The 22,354-nt window shown below is 42.2% G+C and overlaps 1 protein-coding gene across 1 annotated transcript in view; it reads right to left on the bottom strand.

Annotated features, from left to right (window-relative positions):
- STPG2 (sperm tail PG-rich repeat containing 2) overlaps nt 1-22,354 on the bottom strand; it is a 216,614-nt gene that overhangs the window by 87,911 nt on the left and 106,349 nt on the right. The window contains exon 12 of the mRNA XM_077300835.1: nt 12,712-12,827. Within this exon, the coding sequence (XP_077156950.1) occupies nt 12,712-12,827 (116 nt within the window). The remainder of the gene's footprint in view (nt 1-12,711; nt 12,828-22,354) is intronic.

The following is a 22,354-nucleotide window of genomic DNA, read 5'->3' as shown; positions in this document are numbered from 1 at the left end:
CATAATGGAGATGAAATCCACTACTATTTTTAAGGCCAAAGGCTTCCATCCAATTTTAAATTAAGAAAAGAGGAACAAGCATGTTTAAATGGGATTCAAGGGCTGGAAAAATTAGCAGACTCCTTAAGAGCCACACGGTTTCAATATCTCTGGCATACTCTCAATATCCAAATATGTTGTAAGCATTAATTCCAGTACAAGATATGCAGACGTGATGTTGAAGAAATACAGCCTACAAGATTACAGACAATGCTGCAGTGAAATGAAATGTGTGCTGTTTCAGACTGAAGTTCAATAAAATAATAAACTATTAACTATTAAATAATAAGCTGATAAACCATTGCTTTGGACTCTGACTTCATTCTCCTGTTGCAGACTTAAGCTATGCAAAACTCAACATGCTAATCACAGGAAAAGCCTTCCTCTGCTACTTATAACTTCAATAAATGCTTTTTCGAAGTTTAAGGTTGAACCTCATCTAAAATTATTTTAATGAGATTAAAAATATTTAATGCACTAAATTGTTTGAGGGGATGGCAAGGCACCCGCCATTTTCTTAGCCAGTTTTTACAACTATTAGCTCAATTTAATCACGAAAAACAACAAGTGGGGGCTGGATTATAAATAGGAAAATGATCATTTTTGTCTCTTTTGTATCCCTAATGGAATGGAATGTTAATATTGCAAACCCCTGGCATTTCTCCTGAGTTAACTACCTAAGCATTAGTGGAGAAAAGAAAGTAATGATAAATATTCATCATATTATGTAAATAACTTCTGTTCTTAATAAAAGAACTGACTGAGTAGGACATAACATGTAAACCCGCAATCACATAATTTTGGTGGAGTCAGATTTGCACAGGGACCTGTAAACATGAAGGAATGGAAGGAATTAGCTGCAGTGTCAACGTCTAATGAATGATAATGAGTTCCACAACCAATGTCTGGCTGAACCGAGGGCCTGTTTGAAATTCAGGCTCTTTGCCCTGCCCATCGATAGCTAACAAGCCCTCGGGCCCCAAAGCTTCCACAGTCCTGCAGCCTCCCTGCCCCCATTTCACATTAAACCAAATAATTACTTGTTCCTACACAGCCTGATTCTAATGATCTATGAGGAGCCTCATCAAGTCATTTAGGAAATTCCCAATATGTAGGATCACGGTTATTTTGCCATAGACCAGGGGTAGTCAAACTGTGGCCCTCCAGATGTCCAGGGACTACAATTCCCAGGAGCCCCTGCCAGCGAATGCTGGCAGGGGCTCATGGGAATTGTAATCCATGGACATCTGGAGGGCCGCAGTTTGACTACCCCTGCCATAGACCATATATATGCAAACAGTCAAACCAATCTTTCTCTTTATTTCACATGTCCCAGGACTGTGCGCCCTGAGAAAGTTCTGAAGAATAAACCAATTCATCCAGGCCACTCTCCAAGTGATGCCTCTTCCCCTCAACCGAGCCAGCCATGAACATCCCATACCCTCCTGCCTGACCTGAATGCTCAAAAGCCATGCATCTGTTTGGTAGCCAGCTGCTACTTGAAAGTGGCAGCTGTTGCTCTAAAAATGAGGATGGTGCTGTAATACCAAGGCAAGAGCAGCCACTGTTCCTGTGTGCAGCATTAGAACTCTCACTTTTGATGGGCAGCTGTCATTCTTTCCGTAGGTAGTTAGAAGGAAATTGAAGAGGGGAGGGGAGAGAAGGGACAAATCACACTTTTCAATATGACAAATTCAGAGTCCAGTGGCACATTTAAGACCAACGCAGTTTTATTCAAGGTATGAGCTTTCGTGTGCATGACCACTTCCTCAGATACAGTGTACGTACCTTGAATACAACCTGGTTAGTCTTAAAGGTGCCACTGGACTCCAAATTTGTTCTGTTTCAGAACAACATGGCTACCTGCTTGAATCACTGTTCAATATGGTCTGGACTGCTTACTGATTTGTATAGGAAGTGTTCTCCTATGGTATATCCCCATTGCTTGTTTTACAGTCGTCAGCTATTTGTTCACAATGCAGAACTCTAAATATAGACATTTAGATTTATTAGCAGAATGCAATTCGCTTCCAGAAGCCGAATATGCTTGAAGGCTTACAACCATTCCCCAAATAGAAAGGAAATGTTCTTGTACTTCTGGAGCAAAAAAACACACTCTCTCACATATTTCATTGGTTCTTGTTTGTTAAAGTGAGGGGCAATATATTGGGAACTTTTATTAATTCTGATGTTCTGTGTTTTAGCAACGATATTATCTTGAATTTGTTGCTTTCCTTTACCTAATTCTACCCACGTGGTTGGCTAGGATATCCATCCATCCATCCATCCATCCATCCATCCATCCATCCATCCATCCATCCATCCATCCATCATGCTCTTCAGACTATGCAAACCACAGAGATTTCAGCACTATCATACCACCTCAGAGAAACTGATGATGTCATTACATTCCCAAAAATGGCATAATGGAAAAGAAACTCCTTCTTCAGACTAAGTATAATAAACAATATTTTAATGGCTGATAGAAGGGACATTGTTGTGGGAGGAGATTTTATAAGAGACTTGAACAGAACGGACATTGTGCCTGTACCTAGTCCTAGTACAATGAACAGCAAGGAATCACCCAAGCTGCCAGTTGACGCAGAGGAGGGCTGGCTTGAGGTGGACACGATCACCCCAATGGCCCTTTCGCGAAGTGTGCTACACACATGCAGTGCGCGCAGCATCCATGGGGCAGGCAGGACCCAAAGCGCCTAAAAAGGTGACTTGTGTGCAGATTCCGCCCTCTTTGCCTGAGCACCCCATGCTGATGTGTCAACAGCGTCGTGGCCATGTTTGAGGTGTATGTTTCATGGTTGATATTCCGTCACAGCTGTGAGTTTGCATTGGATGGAGCCTGTTGGCAAGAAGTCTGGTGTGCAATGGGACTTCCTGGGGTTCGGGGCCTCCCTAGGAGGCAGCATATGAGCATGGCTGACCCAGGGGTTTGTTTTGCCAGGTGACAGCCAACTGAGGTTTGCATCCGGTTTGCTCCCCATAACTGTAGACTCCAGTAGGCAAGGGGATCTGTTCTCCCACTTGGGAATGGTGCAGATCCCCAGGGTACCTCTGGACTCTGTGGGGTCTTTGTGCACTCTGCTGACTGCTAGGTCAGGCTCCCTCTCCCATGCTATGCCAACCCTCCCATGGGGAGGTAATAAAGGTGTGGCCTTGTTTATAGCCAACAACTGTGTGTTGTGTCTTATTCCAGTGTCCTCCTGCAAGTCAAATGTTAAATGTTCATGAGAGTTACTCAAAACAGATCCAGAAATGGAACCTAATGGTTTCTCATCTTCCGCAAGGTTGTCACCTGTTCAAGAAGGGATTCATTGCTTCCAGGCATTTTGAGTCTCTATCCCACTGTGATTATTTCGGGGCTTCAGCAGCATTCCTAGCAAATTGCATGGCTGGAATGACACACTATGCTGTCAAATGCCCTTCTAGTCTCCTTTCAACAACTCTGCATTGGTTGTTACAGAGACAGAAACCCGTCCCTTTTGCGGACTGTGCAAAAGATCCTTTGTATTACCTCAACACAGCTCTATGGGCCTCGGGTTTGTCCAGAAAACCAACCCTTTAATATACAATTCATGGTGTTGAAGAGAATCTGCACCATTATAAGAAAACCTTCATCTTATTGATGCTATCGTTCTCTGTGCTTCCAAAACTCTGTGCACAAATAACTGGGCCAAGGCAAGATACTGCTGATGGAGATATAAACAAAGAGGCTCCTGGCCAACAGCACAGCTGTTACACTGGAGACACACAGCTTTTTGTTTCATGCTGCATGGATGCGGTCAGATTCTTTATCCGCATAATAAAGTCATCTTCTAGACATTAAGCTTGCGGTGACTGCCGTGCATGGCAGTCGAGATCTGTAGCCTCAGCTGGTCTCTCTTTCGGTGCCTCATCAGCATCTCACAAACTCATCTTCTGAGCCTTCATAACACTCGCGAAGGGTTTGGTTGCAAGGCTCCAATCACAATTAATTTGACACCACAGCGTTTTGGCATACGCTGGCCAGTTGAACAGTGTCATTAGAGTCAACTGCTGGAACCAAATGAATAATTTACTCTCCTAGAAAAGCAGACGCTAACATCTCGGCAGCATATGCAGCTCGAATGGCAGAGAGAATGCTACACGTTCCCCTAAAGCAGCGCTTTTCAAACCAATTGCCTTCAATGTCCAGTAATCAACTCTAGAACCTTGACATTTCTGCCAGAGGATATGAGGCATAACTTAGGAAGCACATTCAGTCCATGTGGAGCACTGATCAGTGCTCTTGGCCTCACCATTAGCTCCATTTGAGCTGAGAATGCAAGCTAGTGAACACCTAATATTCTCCTGAGGTTGCTTACTGAAAGGAGAAACCTGACTTTGGGAGGCTTATCCACCCCTTTTAAGGATTCCCAGATTCCCTAGAATGAAATCGGGAAACTGCTACATAGTTTTAAGATACTTAATATGGTAGTTTTAATATTAATGTAGTGTCCATATTAATACCATTTTAATCCAACAGTCCGATCCTAGGCTAATACTCCAATCTAAACTCACTGAAATAGACTGACTCTCTATGCTCTGATATGAATGGCCCAAGCTAGCCCGTTCTCATCAGACCTTGGAAGCTTAAGCGAGGTTGGCCCTGGTTAGTATTTGGATCGGAGACCACTAAGACAGACAGAGGCAGAGGCAGGCAATGGCCAACCAGCGCTGAATGTCTCTTGCTTCGAAAACCCTACAGAGTCAGTCAGTTGCAAAAATGCCACATCCCACCACCACTTCTCTGTAAGACTGCAGCGTATCTGCTGTATGATAACAAGAAGAACCATTCTGATACATCTACTGTACTTCTACTTTGCTCTTTCCCAAAGAAGGGCTATGTGGGCAGATGGTTTTCCTCTCCTGTGTGGTTCGGAGGACTGAAAATGAGCCATGGGCTCAAATGCTCCTTTCTCTTCCCTAGATAATAGGTCCTGTTTGTGCTTATTATATAGCTTCTCTAGAAGTTAACTGACGTCTGAACTGATAAACGGTTAGTTGCCTTTCTTCAGACCAGGAACTCATTTCAAGCTATAGTTTCCAATTTCGGTCTGGAAGAAAAGCACTAACTTTAACAGATGTCATGGAGGACTACGGTTAGTGGTAGAAATAAGAGAGCTCTCCATAATCCAAGTTCTTTTCTGAAACAGCAAGAACAGATCATGCTGACTGCAAGCACTTCCCTCCGTTGAGCCCAATCCTGAGTGGGGTTAGTTGTGACTAAGTCCCATTGTGTCCTATGGAGCTTGCTTCTAGTTTAGCATCCTTCCGCTGAATTGCAGAGAATCCATTTGGCTAGGCACATCAGGTCTGCCCCCCCCCCAATCTCCCATGCGTACAAACTCAGACATTAAGACAGATTAGAAAATGATCACTTAAAATTTGCAAGCTGAAGAGCTCTTGGGTTCCTCCTCCTAATAATATTTCTGAATGTAATGACAATGTCAAAACTATATATTAAGCTATAAGAAAAGTTCAGCAGTATCTCTATTTTGGTGCTAAAAAAGGAAATTGATCATGAAGGCAGACATGAGGCCACAGCTTGATTTCAAACCCCCAGGGTTGGGTTTTTTCCCCCTGCCTTGAGTCATACTATTATCTGACTTCCAGGAACCACTCATATTTGGCTTCTGGTGACACTCTGGAGAACGAAAAATTCAGACCTGGGGAGCAACCCTAAAAAACATTTGAGTTAAACCTCTTACTCCCTAAACATCATCACTATGAGATAGTACAAGCCATATATATAGTTCTGGTGCCAATACATTTCTAACTGTATCTCGGTCTTCAGAGGAGATTTTAACTTAGGCATGTGAAGGTTCTTTTGTTGAAAAATGAACCTGTTTATGCAATGTATTTATGTTTTCAAAAAAATTTTACATCCTGCTTCACCAAAAGAATACTCCTGGGACAACTTCTACTCAGAATTGCGAGCCAAGCACTTGCAAACTACAGGAGCTGGAGAAAAAGAGGTGTTTTTTTTTTTAATACTCCACTTCTCACTAACCAAAGGAGTGCCAGAGCTGCTTACCAACACCTCTCCCTTCCTCTCCCCATAGCAGATCATATGCTATAATGACGGCGACTAGTATAGATGGCTTTAAAAGAGGATTGTACACATTCATGGAGGGCAGGTAGGGTTGCTGGGTCCGGGTTGTGAAATCGGGGGGGGGGGGGGTGGAATCTGTGGAGAGTGGGGTTTGGTGGGGGGAGAGATTTCAGTGGGGTATAATGCCCTAGACTCCAGCTTCCAACACAGTCATTTTTTCTAGGGAAACTCTTTTCCTGGAGATTCTGGGACATCTCCAGTCACCACCTAGAGACCAACTACCCTAAGGACAGGTCATGATGGCTAAAAGGAATTTCCATGTTCCCAGGTTCTGCTTACTAGACAGCTACAGGAGAGGTCTGTAACTGACTTGTCCTGCTTATGGCCTTCCAGGGGGCATCTAATTGGCCACTGCAGGAAGCAGAATGCTGGATACGGTACAGATCTGTGATATGATTCAGCAGAATTCTTTGAATAGTTAAGTCAAACATGCAGTATCAGTTTCACAGTCCTCTAAATGGCCTAGCCATGAAATGTAACACAAGCATTCCAGCTCATGCCATTCCCTTTTCAAATGATTTTCAATTCATCTCATTTTCATAAACATATATAAGCCCTCAAGGATTAAAGAGAATGAATAAGAATGAAGACCCTGTTTCACCTTTCAGTCATAGCAATCTGAAACCTACTGCTATGAATCAGTCGCTCTGTGCTGAGTGATAGCATCACATGGAATTCTCAACAAGAAATTCTAGGCCACTGCTTATGATTCCATGTCTTCCACTTAGGGTGGTATTTGACCACCAGGCTCATACTACTAACATTCACCTTTAAATAATAACATGTGTTCTACCTGATACTATCAATATCAAGCTTCTTTAGATTTGGGACTACTATTTTCCAGAGGATATATGAACACCCATTGCTTTGAACACCCACTTCTGCTCACTAGTTTTGACTAGAGAGCTGATTTTTTGATAGGTTGTTTGTGAGCACATTTGAACTTATTTGCTGGGTTATTTCTCGTGTATTTTCATGTATGACACAACTCAATCAGAGTCCCTTTCCTCTTCTGCAGACATGATCTCCCTACTTATCACTCAGCACTTAATTATATAAACCAGGAGTCCCCACTTTTACACCTGACACTTTTCTTGGTGATCACCAAATGTTTCTAGGACAACCCCTGTCAACCTTTTTACCATTTAGAAAGCCCTGAAAAGTGGTGCAATCATGCAGAATATGGTTGGGAAGCATAGCTGTGTACATGCCCACCTGGGGCCCCTCCCCTCCCCACCCACCAATTATAGGTCATGGAGGGGTTGACATGATAATATTTGGTCATATCACTGATCAATGTTTAAAAAATATATTAAAAATAATTAACTCCCACCCATTCAGAAAAGGCCATCAAGAAACACCACAGTTTCACAAAACTCTGGTTGAGAAAGCCGGAGCTAGAAGGTATACGGGGCCAGATGAGCCTTTTCCCCAGTTTGGTTTCTAACTGGCTGATCATAAAGTTGCTTCAGCTGCCACCACAGCACAATGTTCCTCACTGAGTGACAGAAGGTACATCTGTAAGAAAATATTTCAAAGCAAAATGTTCACTTTAGAAAGCATCTTGCTAAACAGAGCTTCTTCACTGAAAAGTTGAAGAGTTACTATTAGAGCGATGCATAACCTCACTCCCTGACATTTTGTGGTTAAGCTTCACCTCCTGTGGCAGCCATTGTAAAGAGGCTCGTAAAATTTCAGGATCCCTGATATGAATGGTGAACAAATTAAGCTACTGGCCTGTAACTAGAAATTTTGGTTAAAGTAGTCTTGTCACTTGTTGCTTAAATCCATTGAACAGTTGAATTTATTTTGTGCATGTGCACAAAAGGTTGGATACACACTTTTCTTGGAAGCTTTAGGATGCTTTGGGCTGATCCTGCGTAGAGCAGGGGGTTGGACTAGATGGCCTGTATGGCCCCTTCCAACTCTATGATTCTATGATTCTTATGGGAGTCATAGTCTCCCCCCTCCATCATTTAATTTCCTGACCCAACCATTCATGATCCTGTGGAAGAACTATTTTCACCCACTGTTCAGATGTGAGAGCTGCTGGCAAGGCAGAAGGCAATGAAAGTGAAATGCCAAAGCTATAAGTGCAGCCATAAAGCTATTTTGTGGATGATGGAGGTGGATGGTGATGAGGCAAACAGGGGGTCACAGCACAGAGGGGATCACAGTTATGGACAGGGGTAGTCAAACTGCGGCCCTCCAGATGTCCATGGACTACAATTCCCAGGAGCCCCTGCCAGTGAATGTTGGCAGGGGCTCCTGGGAATTGTAGTCCATGGACATCTGGAGGGCCGCAGTTTGACTACCCCTGGTTATGGACATAGCATATCTGCCTGCTGAACCTGTTAGCGGCAAAGTTCAAAGGATCCCTCCTTGTTACTCAATTTTTAAGTTATGTGCTTAATATTTTTATTGGAAAGGGAAAAAAACTAAGCTACTTTCTATTAAGTCACGATGCAATATTTTAGATTATAAGAGAAAATGTTTCTATACGCAGCTGTTCTAATATAAGCATATTTTGCAAGTTCTTGTATTAGAGCAAACAGTAGGCCAAGGATCACATTAATTATACGCTTTCTAAGGCAGAGAAATAAAAGAATATTTTGCATTCGAAAGAGGAGGAGGAGAAAGATTTTGTCATACCACCAAATTTTACCCTGTCAAGTTAAAGAAGAAACTATCATTCAACATGACAGAAATGTCATAAAATTGGCTAACATATAAAAATGGTTTTAAATGATGCATTAATCTGCATGTAACTGTATCTAAATTGGCTGTTGCAGTTTGGGTTAGCATATCTGCATATTTTGGGGAAAATAAAGAATAAATTGTGTGATTGAATTTCTGAAAACAGATCGGATTTTCAAATATTTCAAATGTATAAAGAATTTTTTAAAATTTAAAGGAGAGCAAGACCACTACATGACTCAGACACTTGTCTATATGAGTACCCTAAGGTTCGAAATGATATTAAATTATCAATTCTATCCACACCACAAAGCACCATTCTGGTGGCTTACAGCTGCCATGAAACCATTCTAAAACTAAACAGGACTATAGAAAATCTTGTTAGCTTCTGTTGGCCCTGGCAGGGTTTGTTACTAGGAGTCCTTGAAAAATATAATTGAAATTTTTAATGGCACACGTAAAAAAGGCAGAGACAGAAGAAAACACAAACCCATCAGTGCATAATCCTCTGACAGAATACTGGAATAAAGCGGTCTCAATTTACTTCCGGCAGATCACAAATGATCTAGACCTGAAGACGTTATAAGCCAGGGATAGTCAAACTGCGGCCCTACAGATGTCCATGGACTACAATTCCCATGAGCCCCTGCCAGCAGGCAGGGGCTCATGGGAATTGTAGTCCATGGACATCTGGAGGGCCGCAGTTTGACTACCCCTGTTATAAGCAGTGAACCCTCCACAGGCAAAGCATTCTCACTGAAAAGTTGTATAATATCGCTTTCTTTGGGCTTCAATCTAAAATTCTTCCTCATTACTAATTCTCAAAGCAAACCGTTCCCGTTTCCCATAATACAAGGAACCTAACTAGGGCAGAAAGGAGGCTTAAAGGAACATTTAAGCCATTTTCTGTGTGTCCTATGCTTTCATTTTCTGTCTGCAATTCCTAGCTTTGTATTTTTTTAAAAAATACCCCCAGGGTGCTTTGAGCTTTGGCACCAACTTATCAGCCAGTTAGAGCAGCTTAGTTGACCTGGGGACAGGACAATTAAGCCCGGCAGCAGCACACATCTTTATTTATTACAAAGATTACTATCTCGCCTTTCTAACATTGATGTCTTCAAGACAATTTACGGCATCAGGATAACATGCTGCGTATAGGGCAGATTCTATCATAGTCTTTCCTCAGACAGCTGGATGGATGGAACCTGGAATCTGTACAAGAAGTTGCTTGACAGAATTGCTTTCCTCCCATGTGGATGACACTGAAATTTAGCCTTAATAGGATAAAGTTTCAAGGTAGAGACATAGTAAAAACATTATCTTATAAAACAAATATACTCTTTAGATTTTTTTTTCTTTTTTTCTGACGGGCAGTAACCTAATGAAGCAAAACACAGGGGGACTTTAGTGATGTGGTGAATTCACTACTTAGTGATTGGGGTGTGCCTTTGGGTAAGGTGACCAGATTTTAACATTGGTAAAGCGGAACACCATTGACCCGGGGGGGGGGGGGGGGTCTTGATTTAAAATTTGGCATATATGCCATAAAGAATAGCTAGCCCCCCAGCCATGGCCTCTTTCCAAATGGCCAATGCCTCACCGGTGGTCCCAAGAAGTCCCTTGAAGTAGACGAGCCCCACTCGTGGTGTGAACCCCACCCCGCTACCCACCGGGAGATGCGGCTGTTCCACAGGGGGCAAGGCTGCAGCCTGCTTTGCAGCCCTTGCTGCACGCCACTTGCTGGATGGCACCATGCTAAAAAGAGGGGGGGCTGACCATGCCACAAATTCAGCGGGCGGTAAGGAGCAAGGGTGGGCAAACCAGGATGCGTGGGCACCACAAAGCTCTGCAAAGCAGGGCCACCAAGCTCACCAGGCCTTGGGGCAGACAGTCTTCCATGTGCAGCCCACAAAGTCATTGATCGACACAGCCTCTACCTGACACAGAAGCCTGCCCCGTTCCTGCACAGCCGCAGAAACCACCAAAAGAAGCAGTCTCGGCTCCAAGCGGAGGAAGGTAGCAGGCAAGCAGCCACAAAAATGGTGCCGACAGCGTTCCCAAACGAAGTTGGCAAGCCAGCCAGGAGGGAGTCCTCTAGCCACTCTAGCCGGAAGAGCCCAGAGCTGGTCGGAAAAAGCCGAAGGAAGCTGCTGGATGGGTCGGGAGCCACAAGCCAAAGGGAAGGTCCCACTTGCGAGCTCCCAGCTAAATAGGCCATGGCACCGCCCCTCCCCTGGCCTCCCCGCAACCAGGTAAGCCAAGCCTGTGGAGAGGTAGGGGAAGACTGGGCAGGGAGCCCAGCGGCATCCACTCCTCGTGGCCTGGTCTAGCCGCTTCGTTAATGCTGGGCTGCTGGTGAGCCAGCAGCTGTATTTCTTTTTAAAAATTGGGACTTTTAAAACGCCACAGGATGCGGGACAAATTGTTACAAATCTGGACTGTTCCGCCAAAAGCGAGATGTCATCTTACTTTTGCATCATATAAATGATTTGTCCATTCACTGCATACTGAGATGGAAGTTCACCTAGCACAGCCCAACATATCCCAGAGTTTTATTTGAAACAGTAAAAGTGGCTTAATGATTCTCATTCTGGTACGGGGGCTGCAGTCAAACATACAGCCTTAATTTTCAATCAATAAGTACATTTATTAAGTATTCATATTTCTGCCACACTTTTCAGCCAAAGACACCCACAATAAAAGTTGATATCGTATATATCAATCAATCATAAACCACCATAAATCCAGTTACATCAAAGTGATGGGGGTTAACAAAGGCAATTTCAGCAACTTTGAGTGGAAAAACTCAGCTGGATCCAACCCAAACAGCCTGAAATCTGTTCAAGTTCTAAATAAACCTTATCAAGACATTTGAACAGGCCTGTTCATCTCAATCAAAACATGGTCAACGTCAGGACATTCTGAAAGCATTAATTTTTCTCATAAATAAATCATCTTGTAAATATTCCTGTTTTTTGCAGCCAAATACCAAACCAACGTTCAAATAATTTTATTGTCATCTGAACGCACCAACATCTTGCTTCCAGCTGCATACGTGTCTAAACTTGATAGCACCTGAGAATCAGATTGCATCCCTTCAACCCATCTTTTGTGTGTTACAGAATCTGTGATCTGAAAAGATGAGAGCAAGCTACCCTTCATCTTTGTTCAGACTGACTTGATTTTTATTTACAAGCATTTTTGGTGAGTGTTTAAGGTAAAAAAAAAAAAAAAGATATGTCCATTTCCCAAGAATTTCCTCCCAATTCATAATGGTTGTGCTCATGGGGCTTGTGTTTTTGGTTTCCAATCTTACAGCACCAGCTGCCATGACAGAGAACCACATGGAAATTCAACTGCCCCCCTCCCCCCACTCCAAACACACGTATCTCAATAGACAGGAACAAGAATCTATTTTAGATTGGCATGGAGAATACAAATCACACCAGACTTCTGACACAAAAGGATTAAAAAGAAAGTTACTAATAGGGGAGCTAATCATCAAACAAAATGCTGCTCTATAGTCTACTCATATTATGTACAACAATTAATGAGTCTCATCAAGATTTAAGGGCTTTAATTTTTTTTAAACCTCTGTGATTCAACTACAAAGTAATTGGCATTAAATACCTGGTTTGCTAACCATGGAAAAAACCTAAGTCTATAATCCAAGCTGAAAGAATTTGGGGGTGTGGGGATGGGGCGACGGTATTCATTTTATAATACAAACCAGTATTACAAGCAGGAGACATTTTTATACCAAACCAATTAATTACATCACACTCCCACCAGAATAATGTACCTTTCCAGGCCAAAAACAAACAAACCTTGTATGCTCCGGGACCAGGAGTATCATCCTTTGCCTCTTTGAAACGCTGCATCCGAGAAACCCATAAAGTAAGACAGGAAGTTGACTTCACAACTGGATTGTAAGCCCCTGGTCCTAAAAATGGGGTGATGGAGGGAATAAAAGGAAAATCGCAATTATCTTCCAAGATAAACATTCAAGTCATGTATTGTCAAAAGTACAGCCGTGAAAGAAAGCAGAGATAACAATGGTATTCCATATATATATATATATATATATATATATATATATATATATATATATATATATATATATATATATATATATATATATATATATATATATATGTTAAAACATCAGCATTAATACAACCCAAATCACCATCCGTCATCATCTCAACATGCTACCATGTTATTATATTAAAGTGTCTTTTATACATCCACTTGGCTTGGGGAATGAATGGAGGCATTGTGAATATCCTGGAACATTTTTGATGCACATCAGTATGTTTGTACCATCACTCTTCGATAAAACATCACATTTCTATCCTCCCCATTCTTCTAAGAAGTTCGTGGCAGTGTCAACTGTTTTCCTCTCGACCATTTTACCATTGCAAGAAGCCTGAAGGGAGGGGTACGCTGAGAGAAAGTGAGTGACCCACAGTTATCCAAACGACTTCTCAGCTGAATAAGGGGTTTGAACTCTGGTCTCCCTGACGTTAGTCCAACACCATAAAGCAGTGGTCCCCGGGCCACGAAGGCCATGGCGCCGGGCCGCAGCTCCCTCTCCCCGCCCCCCCCTGCAGTAAAAAACTTCCCAGGCCGCAAGCTTGTGGCCTGGGAAGCTTCTTACTGCGGGGGGGGGAGAGGGAATCAGGGCCGTGGCCAGGCCGCGCATGCGCCACCAAAATTGCGCATTCACGGCACTTTCGCGCATGCGCGATTACGGCCGCACATGCACAATGTGCGGGCACGCATGCGCAGGCGGGCAGTTGCCCTGCCTGTCCCCAACCTCAAAAAGGTTGGGGACCACTGCCATAAAGCACACCCAAGAACACTGGTTCTCAATACAACTCTTATGAACTAATCTAGAAGGTCTCCTACTCAAGCCATAATCAGGCAGATATCTGAACAGCTTTAACCTGACAACAGTATTACGTGCCTTCATGCCATCCCTTGTGTCTGTTACAATACTATATGTCCTAACACATGCAAAATGAACCAATTGCTTTTTTTTAATGTCATGGATCTTTCTCAGAATCTCTCATATAAAAGCACTTTCAATGTATGGGCAGCATTTCCATTCTCCACAAGCATTTACTCAGTGGCTCAAAGTAAATGCAGCGATAATCACTATATAAGATACCGCGTGCCCTGTTCAATGACAACAGTGTGTATCACTATCACCTGCTTATTTTCCTGACATTTAATCCTTCCCTCCAAAGAACATTAGCATTTTCAGCCTCAAACAGTTCACTGAGATGAGCAGGGAATGCTCAGCAAAATACTTTAGCTATAATGACACAAGCAGCAAGATGCATGGTCCTGTTTTAGGCACTGTTGTTTTGCTTTGTGAGGCCAAACCTCTTGCAGGTGACATCGGCAGGTCCCTTCCTTCAAGAGGGGAAGACACAGTTGTACTCCTCCGGGTAGTATTGCACAAAAACGTGTGGTCTTCATCAACACTTATTCATGACATCACTTGAACATGGGTGTGTATTCACTGAGCCTCTATACAAGTTACCACTTTTCAGAACCCAGCAACATCAGGATCCTACCTCTACTTTCTCTCTGAATGCGATCCAGCCCACAATCTGTATGTACACTAAAATGCAACCATTCTTGGTTGCCCTAGGTCTTAGCAAACCTGGGTGGCTAGAAATGCAGGGTTTAATTTAATGAATGGGGAAGGGGAGCGCGTACATTTAGCGCTTGGAAAATTTTCATTTTGCTACATAATTTTTATCCTAGGACATAGTTTCCATTATACATGTGCTGCTTGTGTGATACAGGTCAAAGACCCACATTACCAGCTTCTTACAGCATTAGTTTAGAACTGAATTATGCAGAAGCTATCTCCTATTTATTTACCAAAATGCCACACTTTAATCACAGGTCAAGCAAGAATAAAACTTCTTTCCCTTCATAGCAAACACCTAAGAAAATCCTGCCTGCACTGTGATTGGTACATAATAGGAAAATCAAGAGAAGGTGATTCTTATAATTATATATTTTCCAGCCCTATAGAGGTTCACTCTCTATGAAATGTCAACCAGTGCTACAGGGCAAACGCAGCAGAGAACAGTAGCAATGGGTAATTTCAAGGGAAAATCTATGCTGCTGGCCCCTCAGTGTGAACATTTTCGCACAGAAAAGGAGGACTTGAAAATGATTACTTTACAGGATGGAGTTCTTATATCCAAGCATACATTTCTTCGTGGTAGGAGGCGTGTTTGTGAATCCTGGACTAGTTAAATGCCATCAACTTTACCACAGGCTCCTGTTATGAGCATTTTTTTAAAAGAAAGAAATCAGCTGTTATTAAAAATCCAGGTTTTCATTGCACAGAAAATATGCAATGAAAACAGGAACTGTGGTTGTAAGCAGCTGGATGTTTCCATCAAGAATTTTCTTATTTGAGTACCACAAAAATACCAAGACCTTAAAGGTAAAGTTATTGCAAAAGTTCTGTTTTATTAAAGAGGAACAAGGAGATGGAACCAGCCTCAGGAACGGAGTCCAGGAGCATCCAACTGACCAGCGAGACTGCAGGACCTTCTGCTGTCGGTAGACAGGACCTGCTGTTATCAGGCAGACATTAGACTCCAACTTTGTTCTTATTATTGCATTAGTTAATTTTTGGTGGGCCACAAGCATCTTTTGTCAGTTTATGCTCAAACACACAAACCTATTTTTCTAATATTTAAGAATCGACTAACAATAATGGATATTTCCAAGGCAATGTTAAGGTGACCCCATTCATTCCACAGCAACTGTCAAGCTGCTCTTTAGAAATGGATTCACATGGCATGTTACTTTGAAGTAGCAAGGGAGCAATGAAGCAGTCAAAAGAGACGTCCATAGTGTGTCCATGCTGTAACTGTCCCTTTTCACTCTGCCTACAGCTCATCTTTATATAAATGGCACTTCAAATTATGGTCAGAGAACTATACAACCATCCAGCTATTATTTTTCAACTCTTACTTCTAATGCTGAGAAGAGTAATGATTGGAACTCGCAACACTCAAAACTGACTTAAGATTCAGATAGTTTTGTAGAATCACAGAGCTAAATGCAGGATCAGCCTAAAGCATCCAGGATAAGTATCTGTCCAGCCACTGCTTGAAGACCACCGGTGAGGGGGAGCTCACCACCTCCTGAGGCAGCCCCTTCCACTGCTGAACTAGACTCATAGAATCCTAGAATGGGAAGGGACTATGCAGGCCATCTAGTCTCAATGCAGGATCAGCCTAAAGCATCCAGGATAAGTATCTGTCCAGTGACTGCTTGAAGACTGCCAGTGACGGGGAGCTCACCACCTCCCTAGGCAGTCAATTTGGTACTGTAGTGTCTGCACCAAAACAAAAGCATTAACAGCTATTTACATCTAAGAGCATGGGGAGGGGGAGAGCATTCTCTAGGCAAGGTGAGAAAGCAAAAAAGGATCAGATCCCTCCCTGAAATTACATAGTCCAGCTCTCTTGATGAAAAACACCTGTGGGAGACTATATAGTAGTCCCACAGTGGGCTCAGTGTGGCTAAAAATAAACAAAAATGAATATTACTAGAATTATTAAAAACTAGTAAGTTTCACATAGTGAAAAATCATCTCACTGTCAAAACTGACAGTCAGTTTTCACCGGCTGTTGGTGTTTTGTTTTCTGTTTTACCAGAGAAGGTGATAAAGAACAATGCTTGTTTGGTTTCTTTGTTCACCGGCATGGTACCAAGGGGGTAGGTTTGGTCTTTCCTTGACTTGATATCAAACAGCTTGGCCATGACAGTTTTGCTGTTAGTACAGGAGCTGCTGGAAACAGGGCATGTGGTTTCTTACAAGTGATCCTGATCTGTCTGCACTGCTCCAAAGGATGAGAAAATGCTTTCCTACAAAGTGGGCCCAGAACCTACTGCCTCCGCATTCTGTGTGATTAGTAAATTTAAGGCAGCAGACATAGATCTCCAGAGTGCTCTGTTCTCCCAGACAAAAGAAAAGACCAATCATGTCCATCACAGGAAGACAGCTTTCCCCTCATACTGATGACAACTTTTGAAAGTGGTCTTCATCACCATGGGCACCAGGGATCACAGAAAAACTACTGGAAAGGATAAGAAAGTGGTAAAAACTGAAGAGAAGAATAAGGGAACACAATGGACTTTTTTGAAAAACAACTTCAGAGAAAAACTAGCCCTCAGAAAAGGATTCCCCAATCCTGTGCAAGAGCCATAGTAGACTAAAAGGAACTAAACAGGAAGGTGTGACTCTACCGGACTGTCTCTCTGGAGGAGAGGATTTTCACCCTTTTGAATCAAAGCTAGCACACATCGTCCATCAATATGGTGCAGACACACCACAAAGAACCACAGAGCATTCCAAGATTGGCCACAGTCGTCTACCCTGCAGAACGTCAGCACACAATTAAGAAGCAAGCAGACACAGTCCAACTTCCCACATAGTAAGCAGATTGTGTATGTTTCTGGTATCCTAGCTAAACTTTTGGGATCGCTTCCTTAATGGGATAAATTACCAGGGCCTGTTATTACTACAACCCTTTAGGTGTATGTTTCTGCAGCTGAAAATTGTGCTCACCTTATGGGCAGTGAGAGAGATGAAAGAATGTAATTTCACAAGTAAAGAAAAGGAAAAAAAAACAAAATGATATGAATATGATTCATTGCTATTTTAAAACTCCCTATCAAAAAGGAGGGGGAAAGCACATTGAGATGCAGCTTCTGTGACAAACAAGGCACAAATCTGCAGCAAGAAAAGCTCTGGCTGTTGGCCTGCCAGGAGAATGATCGCTCGCCTCACTTTTGTTTTTGCTTCAGGCACTTCAAAAATGTACGCTGAATATTTAGCATTTCTTCTTGCCAGCTCGTGGAGTTCAAATGGTGAATATAATCTAAATAATTCAAGAAATTAACCGGGGAAAGAAATTCATAACTGGGTGGTCCTTGGATCTCCCGGACACAATCCGCTGTTAAGATCTCTGGACCCAATTTCAGTGAAATGAATGGAAGCTTTTAAGAAAGAGCGCCTCAGCTGTCATTCACTTTGAGGGACCCTGTGCAGAGAAGACCCCAATGAACTCTGCCCCCAAACTGTTCATTTAACTAGAGTTCCAACTTTCCCTGCAACCACAGACACTCTTAGTTGATAAGCACCCTTGATTAGGCCCATTTCCTACCGTCAATCAAAATAAAGGAATATTAATAAGTACCAGTAAGAGATTAAAAAATAGGGTTCTTTATTGCCAGTGTTAGTCTTTTTTATGTGTTTTGAAAGCCTGCTGAAAGGCAATAAAGCCTATCTTCCCCCAAAGGATGGAAAGAAATTTGTGAGACTACTCGTGCTGTTAATTTAGGAAGCAAAAATCAACAATGAGGAGTTAAAAGCTTGCTTTCCAGAACAGTACTCCATAAATGCTAGATAAGTAAAACATTTAGGTTAATAGGACTCAGCGGAGTATTCACAACAGTCTGTGAGCGGAAGGTAAGATCTAACCTGCTGAGTTCTCAAGAAAGCTCTGCTTTCCTCAGAGCAGCTCTGAAATCATGTTTGGCTCTAAGTCACTCTAGGTTAACTCCATAAAAGAAATGCTTAGAGACATTTTATGCTGCAGCGGCCTCGTGGAAGTGATGTTCGGTAGGATATTTCTGGGATAATCTCCAGGTAGCTCTTATACTAAATATGAATGATGGTGGGGGTGGGGAGACACGACGATGCTACATTAAAGATGAAGGACAGAACTATAATGTCTGCTGAGCCATTCCTTCCCTCTCAAGGCATCCAAACATATTACCACCACATATTAAAAGAAAAGCAGGGCTTCAAAAAGTAACTATAATATTAAAGTCTGTGTATCTCTATTCAACGAAGGGCTTGCATTGAAAAACTCTTGTTAAGAATTTACGTGTGGGGGGGGTGCCATCAATTTACTTCCAACCCTACAAAAATTAATTACCTTCAAAATGTCCTATTGTGAACAGCCTGCTCTGGTCTTGCATACTCCTTGCAAACTGTGGGCCAGGTCTTCCTTGCTTGAGTCAATCCAGCTCAAGCTGGGCTTCTCTCTTTTCCTGCTGCCTTCAGATTTTCTTAACATTATTGTCATTATTGTCTCAGTTAGGTCATTTTAGCTTCTTGAAAGTTCAGGCTTGATCTAGAATCTATTGTTTATCTTTCTGGCAGTCCATAGTATCTGCAAAGCTCTTCTCCTACACCATACTCCTAATCAAGTGGCTTTCTCCCTAGCAGCTTTCTCCATTGTCCAACTTTCCCACCCATAATGAAAAGAGATCACCATGTTTGAGCTTTTGTTTTAATTCCAAAACACAGATCAAATCTGCTGTAAATAGGATTTTAGTCAGACTGGTTTGCTATTGAAGTCCCTCCTCCCAAGAAAAAACCCTCCCACATAACGTGTTGAATGTTAATTTCTTTTTTGGCTCTAACAGTGCAGTTCTGAATGAGGGTAACAGACATTTCCCTGCCGCAAGCACTCAGGCCACCTCTTGGGGGTAGACAGATAAATGAGAGGTGGGAAAGACTTTTTGACCAAGCTATCAAGAACATTTACGTGGGAGTACAGAGAGATTGACAAACAGGGTGGAGAGAAGGGATGCGTATGTTTTGCAAGAGTTCTTAAACCATTACTTTCTGATGCCAGGCAACGATCACAACCTCTCTCCAGGGAGCAATATCACTGGCAGAGCTGGGCCTTATTGGATGCATGTTAGTGTAACTGGCTCATGAAAGTTTCAGTTGCATTCAGAAAGAGGTCACAAGAACTGCTTAAGGAGCCAAACTCTAAGACCCATTACCCATCTTGCTGGATTCAGGGGGAGCAAAAAAAAAAAAAAAGAAAAGAAAAGTGTAAATCATTTGTTTACTACAATAGTTTTGTCTCTTGGGTTACACAAAAACAGGGTATGAGCACTGCATAACCAGGGATTGCATGAGAATTGGGATGGCCAAAGCAATGTCAGAGAGATTTGAGGTTGCTCTGCTTCTTCAGCTGAGTACAGGCCACATTAGGGAGCAGGACAGTGGTATGATCACATTGGGAGAGGAATTCAACTTTCTCATGAGACTCTGGAAGACTCTGTAGATCTTGTCTAAAACACTAAACTCTTAAGAGCTTCCTGCAGAAGAGGACACTCAGTTGCCCACTCCTGAGAGCTTCAAGCAGGGGTCAGCAGGAAGAAGAGCTGGATACAAAAAACCCTCTTCACGCCTGAGCTGAGGTCATAGGGCAAGCTGGAGAAGAATGGCCTTAGGGGGTGGACTCATAGACCTTGGTCACTTCCCAGCATGGCAGAAGGGGTTGGATTTTGTGGATCAACTTCACCAAGAGAGGTGCTTTCCTCTGGCATACGATGCTTTTTTCTATTCTAAAAGAAAAGAAATTTCTTCCCGCTAGATGAAAGTGCTATCACTTGGGTTTTCTCTTTCTGTGTCACAGTGACTGCAAAGCCACTTCAGAGATCAGTTCTCCTTAGCCTTCCATATGAGAGACTAACAATGGAATGTTAACTAAACATTTTACATGACATTCTTAACGTGCCCCAAATATGTAAACACTAAGGGATATTTTTTCAGCTATTGATGTTTCAAAAAATAAATCCTGCAAGAAGCATACCTCAGGCATGGAAAACGGCAGCCCATGCAATTAATTTGTTATAAGTCAGTCAAACAGTTCTTCCTAATGGCAACATGTTAATGCAAATCTGGAACTCTAATGTTGACATGCCAAGATGTTTTGGTTCCTAAACCACTTAGCTGATTGACACGCTACATGAGTATTATTTTCACGTGCAGCAGGACCAAAGGAAGGTAATGGGTATCCTTCAGTCTTGCTCAGAGGATGGAAATCTTGACAATTCTATGTTCTCCTTGAAATAAAATTCCAGGTCTCATGTTTCCTGGGATAAATCACAAAATACAAAGGCAATATTTGTATTGTACAGAGCTCCATGCTGAACAAGTTGTCAATCTTTTAGGTTGCAACAACAGAAACTCTTTGTTTCCTTTTTAACTAATGGAAGTCACATACTTTATGCATGCCGTAGCCAAAATTATGTCAAATGAAGTTACAGTATTCAAGCCACCCCTAAGATGACATAGTGCTAGAACACTTCATTCCTTTGAGAAGGATAGAGTTTGAAAGAGAGGGACATGATGGGAGGGTATTTGAAGAGCTGGAAGCAATAGATATCCAAGATGGTTATTATTGGCTTTGCTATCAAGCTGACTTATGGTGACCCCATGGGGTTTTCAAGGCAAGAGATGTTCAGAGGTGGTTGGCCATTGCCTGCCTCTGTGTTATGACCCTCGGAGTCATTGGTGGTGTTCCATCCACGTACTAGCCAGGGCTAACCTAGTTAGCTTTTGAGATCTGATGAGATCAGGCCAACCTGGGTTATTCAGGTTATGGCATGGTATCAGGGTTAAAAGCTGAGGTCCAAGTCAGTTTGGCCAACTAGTGAAGCAAGAATATAGATATAATCCTAAGGGATCAACCCTGTTTATCAAGCTTCACCCAATGATCTCCAGTTGGGAAAAGGGACAGTTCAAGGTATTTCAGAATGCATAGTGCTATGCCTACTTCATCAGCAAGACTACACTAGTTTTTCCCTTGGCATAAACGCACTGAAGTAACGGTGAGAAATACCAAAGACAGAAAACTGTGTTTCCTTTCCTCACTGAAAACAAGGAAGCCTGAGAGTAGAGTGGCCAGAAGTCTGCATTGTGGTGATAGTGGTGACAACATTTTCGATAAAATAGGGAGTAACAACAAATTGCAGTTTTAAAATCTCTAATGGAACTTCTGAAGAAGACACACTGAAGCACAATCTACAATCCTGTTTCATATCTGACAAGAGTTGGTTAATTTGGATTGTGGATTGTTCTCCATCTCACATCCTTGGTATCACACCACTATTCCTGAAACATCCTTACTTAGGATACTAAGCCAGAAATTGAAAACAGAATGTAAACGGAAATATATTTTCTTAGCATGACACCAAAATACAAACCTTATTAAATATGGACATCTAGTGGTATCAAAAGTAAAAGCTCACTCTGGCTCTTCTTTTTTTGTTTCAATAATGGATGGATAAAAACACATTCCGTGGTTTGACGACTGCTTCTCAACAATACACAGCCATAATCTCTTTTTTTAACTTCTAGAATGTCACTTTATTTATTTATTTATATTTATATACTGCCACTTACAACTGGTCGTCCCGTGGTGGTTTACAGCAAATGTTAAAATTGCAATATAAAACCCCATACAACAAGATATACAGCAGCAACAAGAGAGGGTAGCTTAATTAAAATCTAAACCCAACCACACCCAGCTCCACTGTTTCAGCCAATGGACCCATGCAAAGAGCATAAGCAAGATAACTAAGGGTCTTGTTAAAAGTTAAGAATAGAAATAG

Source organism: Paroedura picta, chromosome 10, assembly GCF_049243985.1.
Source record: "Paroedura picta isolate Pp20150507F chromosome 10, Ppicta_v3.0, whole genome shotgun sequence".
In the NCBI taxonomy this organism is placed as follows: domain Eukaryota; kingdom Metazoa; phylum Chordata; class Lepidosauria; order Squamata; family Gekkonidae; genus Paroedura; species Paroedura picta.
The sequence above is the reverse complement of the archived record's forward strand: the minus strand, read 5'-3'. Positions and strand labels throughout refer to the sequence as shown.